Source organism: Solanum verrucosum, unplaced genomic scaffold (assembly GCF_900185275.1).
Source record: "Solanum verrucosum unplaced genomic scaffold, falcon-dt-bn FXZP01000249.1, whole genome shotgun sequence".
NCBI lineage: Eukaryota > Viridiplantae > Streptophyta > Magnoliopsida > Solanales > Solanaceae > Solanum > Solanum verrucosum.
This window is the reverse complement of record NW_026019991.1, coordinates 237315-246119: the sequence shown is the minus strand read 5'-3', so window position 1 is coordinate 246119 and position 8805 is coordinate 237315. Positions and strand designations below refer to the sequence as shown.

Genomic DNA, 8805 nt, shown 5'->3' with positions numbered 1-8805 from the left:
ATGGTCCAATGAATCCTTGTACTTGTATGAGTTTGTATTTTAGACCCTTCTACTTAATCATTTGCCTACTACACTCTTAAACTCAATTAAAATGAAACTTTTGAACCCCTCCAACCATGTGTGTAGTTCACTCTCCCTAACATAAATGACATGTCATATCCACATCATATATGTTAATGCCATGTCATAATTATTTTTAAATTATTAACTAGAAAAACACTTAAATAAAAGATAAAAATAATAAGTTTTATGTTTTAAAAATAAAACAAAGTAGTTATTTCTCTCACGTTTCCTCCACCTCCCTCAACCCACAACCACCAAAATTTTCCTCCACCTCCCTCTACCAACAACCACCAGACGCAGAGACAAAAAATGAAAACCCAAAATTGATCTCTCAAATTATCTAGTCAGACATATCTATTATCCCATAGAATCGCTTTCCTTCTTCCTTTAACTTCTATTTCAATTGATAATTTGGGCAATCTACTATAGAGTAAATACAGCATACAAAAAACATAATTTTTTTCATTGATAGTTTCCACCTAAAATGCTTAAGCTACACAAATTCAACAGATTCCACTTCTACAACCTAGTTGAATATCCTTAAATTGTTATGGTGCTATATAGACTAACAAAACAATCTCCCTTCTCCTATTTTTTTTTCCTCTTTGAAAAATGAGTATGAAGCTCAGAAAGCACAAGTCAAACCCAAATCTTAAAACTAATATGAGCAGACAACATTTTCTTAATGTTGGATTTTATGGTAGATTTTTAAGGATCGAACAATAAGACCACGCACAATCAAACCCAAATCTCAATACAGAAAAAAGAAATCTATGGATAGAATGGGCGAAGCAAGCCATCGGAGCATAATCATCACATAACCACCATAGAAGACCCATAACTACCGGAGCAAAATCAGCCTTCTTGTTCAACATCTGAAACTCCCATTGACACTGTTATAACTCACCAAAACACCTAATCATTAACGGAGGTTGAATGGATAGAATGAGTGAAGATACAGATGAAAATGCCATCGCAAGGGCCGCCGAGATCTGTGTCATTTTCTCAGACTGTCGCGAGCAAAGGGAGAAGAAAAGGGAGGGGTTGGGAACCTTAATTTGTTTTTTTGTTTTTATTATTTAATTATTTAAAGCAAATTAATTGCTTTCACTCGCCTTTTTAAGTGTGATACCACACACTATAATTGAGTCAGCAAAATAAATGCCACATAAGCTTGATCAACGGTCAAAGGGTTTAAAAATCTTATTTTAATTGAGTTTAAGGATTCAGTTGGCAAAAGATTAAGTAGAAGGGTCTACAATACAAACTCATACACGTATAAGGGCCTATCAGACCATTTCGCCATTAATATTTATTAATTTAAAGAATGGTTTGAGATTTAATTGAGGTTGATTTGTTTATATCAAAATCATTGTATCTTTCTAATTTATGTATCATATTTATTGATTTTACATATAAATTTTTTTATACATAATGTACAATGAATACATCAAAATCATTATATCTTACTAATTTCAACCTTGTGATGCTGGATAATAAGAGCTTTCAAGATGTATTATCGTAGAAAATTTTATCGTAGGATATTAGAAGGCTATGAAGTGGGACAAATTGATCCAACAGAGATTAATGTTCAGCAAGAGACAATAGCAAATTATTTTCAACACTGTAAAATTTGTTCGGGGGATGCAGTCTCAAAGAATTTGAATGAACCCACTTGTGAAAACGTGATTCATAAACTTGAGGTCATGATTAATGATCTCGACTACCACAATAAAATGGATGTCAATAACCTGTTGGATTATTCAGGTGAAAGTGATACATGTTCAGAGGTCCAGAACTTAGAAGAATTTGTGGATACCATCGGAAAAAGAAATGTTGATGATGAAGTTGAAGATGATACTATATCTTTTGACCCGTTACGCGTAAGGAAACACTCATTGCATCTAGAACTCTTCACAATTTTATGGTTCAGTTCGAAAAGACAAGACCAGAGCTCTTGGATGCAATAATAAAAGTTAGAGATGAACATCAACTAGATTTAAATTTTAAGAAAAAATTGAAGACAGTAGAATCATATTTCACTAAATTTTCTTAGATATATTTGTACTTTTAAAGAATTATTAATTTATGATATTAATGGACAATATATTTATATAGGGGTCTTCTGGAAATATATTATCTTATTATATTATCGAAATTGGTGATTTTTTTCATTGGCCCAAGTCGGGACTGGAGGAAAATATTATTTTTGAGAGATTATTAATTTATCCAGTATTAATTTATATAGTTTTTACTGTATAGAGAAGGTAACCAATCTCTCATCAATATCCACATTTTTTTTCAGACTTTTTTTGGAATTTTCTCATATGTTTTTCCTATCTGATTTAATATTAAATGCCTAACAAAAGATTAACAAATAGACTACTGTTAAGTATAAGTCAAAAAGACTCACAAATTTTTTCAGTTTTAAGAAGAAAGTCCAAAAGTCTCTTGTCTCAAAATTAATAAGAAGAAGGAACATGTTGGCTCAACCAATGCGTTTGTCACTTTTTGGGGCCTTTTGGAGTGGTTAATTATTATGTTGCACAGTATTAAAAAACCTACTCTGTTTTATTTCATTGTTTTGGGTGTGCAAAGTTGTGAATAATCCCTTTCACTTCTGTTTAAGTCAAATAATATATAACAAGTAATAAATTCACTTTCAATAGACTTTTGCCCATTAATCAATTATAATTATTTGAGGATGCAATTTTGGTACATGTGTAGAAGACTTGAAGGTTATGTATTTTGAATTTTTTTTTGTTCTTTATGTTTTTATAATTTCCTTGGCCATGAAATAAATGGCTTTTCCTTTCAGTTTCCAATACATTCTTAAAATTAGTTTATTACTCCCTCTGTCCCTAATTACTTGTACACTTTTCCTTTTATAGTTGTGATATACCGTGAGTTTACGGTATTTTTAATACATTTCACTTAAGAGTTGTGTGTGTCTAGGGCCTTTTTGTATTGGTTTTTATGTGTTTTTATCATGTTTTGCAGTAAAGATATTTAGGCGCGGACGTAAAGAGACAACTGAAAGAAATGCAGAATAAGGCATCTACAGAGGTGGTCTACGGACCATAGGTCCATTGACGCTCCGTAGATGGTGACCGTAGATTAGCAGGCAAGGCATGGAGGGCAAATCAGGGAAATCTGACCAAGTGTGGAACCACGGTGGCCATTGACGGTCCGTAGATTGATCTACGGACCATACTGCTGATCCGTAGAAAGATACTGCGAGGGTCCTAGTACCTGATGTTTGAAGATTCTAATTGTGGAGCTACCGAGAGGGATTGACGAACCGTAGATCGATCTACGGTCCGTACTGCAGTTCCGTCATTTGCTTCAAAGAAGCTGATTTTTGGAAGCTGAAATTTTTTCTAAGTCCTGGCTGACGGAAGGGACTCACGGACCGTAGATCCATTTATGGTCCGTGAGTCAGTCTCGTGGAATGAAGACGCGTGCCTGAACAAAGTTTTCTTATTTTGTTTCTCTTTTAATTTAGGACTTGTGTTTTTTATAAATAGGGCATGTAAACCTCATTTTGGGGGTTAGACATTATTAATTTAGTTCTTTTTTGTGACTTCAGAGATTATTCTTGCAAACCTAGCAATTATTGATTTCTTAAGATCGTTTTGAAGAATTTGGTGTTGCAATTCAAGTTGAATTTCTGGGTTTATTATTCTTCTTATGTAAGTTCATAATTCTTACATCTAAAACAATGAATTGTGTTCATATGATTACGAGTAAATAAACTCTACAACTAGGGTTGTGGGAACCATGAGCGATTAACAAAGTATGAATAGTAACAAAGCAATTCTTGAATAGTGTTGTTGCATGCATTGATAATTCTTTTGTTTAGAAGTCTTTTCAACGAGTGCACGCGTTAGAACTCACCTTGTTGCTACTTGCCGGACAAAGGAGGTAATCAACAAGAAAAGAATTATCAACATAGATTTAGTGTGATACTATCTAATAAGCTAGTGTCGATTAGTGTGAAGTAATAACTAAGACAAACATCGATGTGATATCTAATATGAGTTAAATGTAAGGATTAGTAAGTTATACATACGTAGCTGGACCAAGGTGTGGGGTGAAATTCTCTAGATGTTGGACCAAAGATTTAGAGATACCTAACTTATCACTTTGCATGTAGTACACTAGGAAATGATTGCTATTACTAGGATTACTGCGTTATGAGATTGTGGGAACACATATACCCTAGTTAATTTTCTCATCTTGATAACAACCGAAATTGACTTTTGTTTACTGATTACTTACTGAATTCTTACAATTTCTTCCTCAAACTCCCCCTCCCTTTAATTACTTGTTTCTGGAAGTAATTTGAGTAAACTAATATAATTGTTGGTTAAAATTAAGTCTAAACCATTTTCATCGTGGGATCGACCCCAACCTACAAGTTGGGTTCTTTACTTGATAACGATCCCTTATGCTTCTTTAGGGAGGTGTAATTTGAGCGTATCAAATTTTGTTGCCGTTGTCGGGGAGTTTTTGCTTTTAGATTAATTTGAACTACATTATTGAACTTTGGTCAAATATTTCCTAATTTTACTTTTTCTTTTTCTTTTTGTCTCTCTCAGGTTCTGACTCCAGTGTATGCCAAGTACACGGAGCCAAGGTAACCAGTTACTCCTTACGATCCAGAGTTGAACTGAACTTTGCGAAGAATGAACAATCAAAGAGTTCAAGCTAATCCAATCGGAGGCAACCTAAGTGATGAAGTTGAGTTGCAACCTCCGAGGGTAGTTGGTGGAGAAAACCAGATTCTAGCTGAGATTCAATTGGGAGATGCAATGAGGGTGCATGGCCCACCAGGCCCATGACTGCATGACAACTATAGGGGCAACATAAATATTGCTGACTCAGATGGACCTCTTGTCCTATCCCCTTTGCTGCCGGGGTACACATTTGTAGTGACCAGTAGCTTGATGCAGATGCTTACATCGAGGGGCTTGTTCTCAGGATCGCCATCGGAGGACCCACATGCTCACTTAGCCAAGCTATGGGTGGTGTACAAAAGCTGTGTAGGTCGACCATACTTGGATATGGAAATTATCGGATTGCGAGTGTTCCCTCTATCACCGACAGACGATGCTGCTATATTGTTCACTGAGCTCCCTTATAACTCAATCTATACATGGGACCAACTGAAGGATGTGTTCTTAGCAAGATATTATCCAGTGTCCAAGAAGCTCAATCACAAAGATAAGGTCAACAATTTTGTGGCATTACTTGGAGAGTCTGTAAGTAGCTCTTGGGACAGATTCACTGCGTTTGTAAGAGGTGTTCCGAATCAACGTATTGATGATGAGTCATTGAAGGAATATTTATATCGAGGTAAAGATGACAACAATAAAGCAGTGCTTGATACTATAGTTGGAGGATCATATGGTGAGTGCACAAACACTCAGATTGCATAAAAACTGGAGAAGATCTCTCGCAACAAAAAAGCATGGAGCACTAGGAGGTCGGATACCGGATGAAACACATTTGCCATTCATACTACAAACAACCAGTCTGTAGATGAGATTCGTGAGAAGATGGCTCAGATGAGAATCGAGTAAGGGTTGGTATTGAAGCATGTGAGCGAAAGTGCGGAAAAGGTAAATGTTGTGAATTACTTGACTAGAACTCCACCACCAGTTCAAGAGTGTTATTATGAAGCGGATACTTATGCGGTGAATGATTCGACGGGGGTTCCCTACCAAATGCCCAAGGTTCCAACACAGATAATTGGCGCCAAGGTCAAGGAAACCAAGGTCGGAACTATGACAATTACAACTGAGAGGGTCAATATGTCTAGGATGGGAACTTCAATCACGATAGCAACTACAACCGGAACAACTATGGCAACAAAAATGATCGGGTTGGACCTTATGTCCCCTATCAAAAAAATTGGGAATATGGTACTAGGGAAACTGGAAGGCAATATGGCGCGTATTGAAGATATGATGCAGAAGAGATGAGAAGGTTTGATGCAACTGATGAGAATGTGAAGGAGATGAGAAACGACTTGTCTGGTATTGGCAAAAAGTTGATGCCCATGCAGTGTCAATAGAGCATCTAGAGCAGTAGATGACTCAGTTGTCTACTACAGTGAACCCACGTCAACCTGACACCCTTCCTAGCAACACCATCCAAAATCTAAAGAATGATGGTAATTGTATGGCAGTTACTACTCGAGGGGGTAAGCAAACCATTGATTCACCTATGTCGTCTGTGGTGGATGTTGATATTAGAAAATAAGATGATGTGGTAGAGGTTAGAGAAGAGTCTGAGAATGTGACAAAGAAAGAAGTAGATATATCTCAGAAAGTGGTCCCCATACGTAGACCTCCACCACTTTTTCCACAGAGGTTAGTGAAGAAGATTGAAGATGGTAAATATCACAGGTTTATTACTATGTTGAAGCAGTTTTCCATCAACGTTCCTTTGATAGAAGCTTTGGAGCAAATGCCTGGGTATGCGAAGTTTATGAAAGATCCGGTGACAAAGAAAAGGTCTGTGAGTTTTGAAGATGATGATAGACTGCAACATTGTAGCGCTATTGCTATAAGGTCTCTTGTGCAGAAAAAAAAAGACCCTGGTGCTTTCACGATCCCATGTACTATAGGGTTGTTACACTTTGCTAAGGCATTGTGTGGTCTTGGTGCTAGCATCAACCTCATGCCATTGTCTATTTATAAGAAGTTGGGTATATGGGATCCAAAGCCTACTACGATGCGGTTACTTATGGCCAATTGAACCTTGAAAAGGCCCATTGGTGTACTCCGTGATGTGCTAGTGAAAGTGGAGTCGTTAATCTTTCCGGCGGATTTTATGACTCTTGACAGTGAGATTCATTTTGAGCTTCCCATCATCCTTGGCAGACTATTTTTTGCCACAGGGCATGCATTGGTTGATATGGAGAATGGGCAGATGAAGTTCAGACTGAACAATGAAGAAGCAACTTTCAATATTTGTAGGTCCATGAAGCAGAGTAATGAGCTCCAAACGGTATCTGCTATAACTTACACAGTTGAGAGTGGAACAAAAATGGAAATTAAAGAGCAACTCAGTGTTGAGGCACTAGCAACAGTTATAATGAATTTCGATAGTGATGGAATTGAAGTGTATGTTGAGGTGGTAGCTATACTCAATAGGTGCGAATATAAGTTAAAAACCAAAGAAGTATGACTTAGACATGAAGAATCACGAGTCTCCACCCGCGAGACCATCTATTGTGGAGGCACCAAAATTAGAGCTTAAGGCTCTACCACCGCATTTGAGGTATGTATTCTTGGGTAGAGATAATACTTTGCCGGTCATCATTGCGGCATATTTAAATGCGAGACTAGTGGAGTGCTTGGTGACTGTGTTAAAGAGGTTCAAGAGAGCTATTGGGTGGACTATTGCGGATATTATTGGGATTTCTCTCGATATTTGTTCTCTAAAATCCAACTCATGCCAAATCACAAACCTAGTATTGAGCACTAAAGAAGTTAAATCCACCTATGCAAGAGGAAGTTAAAAAAGAGATTATCAAGTGGTTGGATGTTGTAGTTATCTATCCCATTGCAGATAGTAGTTGGGTATGTCATGTTCAATGTGTGCCCAAGAAAGGTGGGATTACTGTGGTTCCTAATGAGAGAAACGAGCTTGTTTCGATGGGGCCGTGACTGGATGAAGAGTCTGCATGGACTACCGTAACCTAAATGGTTGGACAGAAAAGGACCATTCCCTATGTTATTCATGGATCAAATGTTGGATAGACTTGCTGGTAAGGGTTGGTATTTTTTTCTTGATGGTTATTCAGGCTACAATCAAATTTCTAAAGCTCCGAAGGACCAAGAGAAGACCACGTTCACTTGCCCTTATGGGACTTTCGCCTTCAAACAGATGCCCTTTAGGTTATGCAATGCTCAGCAACCTTCCAGCATTGTATGATGTCGATATTTTATGATATGGTGGAGGACACTACTGAAGTGTTCGTGGATGATTTTTCTGTGGTAGGTGACTCTTTTGACTGATGTCAAGATCATCTAGCTGAGGTGCTTAAAAGGTGTGAAGATTGCAATCTGGTGCTAAATTGGGAGAAGTGCCACTTTATGATGAAAGAAGGGATAGTTTTGGGTCATTGGATTTCTGAGAAGGGCATTGAGGTTGATTGAGCAAAGGTAGAGGTAAGTAATTGAAAAGCTTAAACCACTTATCTCTGTAAAAGGTGTTCAGAGTTTTCTTGGGCATGCAGGTTTCTAATAGGAGGTTCATCAAAGATTTTCTCTAAAATTGCACATCCATTGTGCAAACTGCTCGAAAAGGAGTATAAGTTTGATTTTGATGATGCTTTCTGAGGCATTTGGAGAGTGAAGGAGAAGTTGGTTACTGCACCTATCATTATTTCACGGATTGGGGACAACCGTTTGAGGTAATGTGCGATGCGAGTGGAGTGGCGCTTGGTGTAGTATTGGATAGAGGCGAGAGAAAATTCTCCATCCTATTTACTATGCTAGCAACTCTAATATGGCCCAGAAGAATTATACTGTGACTGAACAAAGCTTCTTGCGGTGGTTTTTGTTCGAAAAATTCTGATCCTACCTGCTTGGTACTAAGGTCATAGTGCATACTGACCATTCTGCATTGAGGTATTTGATGGCGAAGAAGGATGCAAAATCGAGGCTTTAGATGGTATTGTTGCTGCAAGAGTTTGATTTTGTGGTAAAAAAATAGAAAGGGACTGAA

The 8805-nt window shown here is 37.4% G+C and overlaps 1 protein-coding gene across 1 annotated transcript; it reads left to right on the top strand.

Moving 5' to 3' along the window:
* Positions 1–1574: 1574 nt before the first annotated feature.
* On the top strand, positions 1575–2033 carry LOC125819224 (uncharacterized). Its single transcript, XM_049498691.1, has one exon. It carries the CDS (start codon positions 1575–1577, stop codon positions 2031–2033), a length of 459 nt encoding a protein of 152 aa, XP_049354648.1.
* Positions 2034–8805: the final 6772 nt, after the last annotated feature.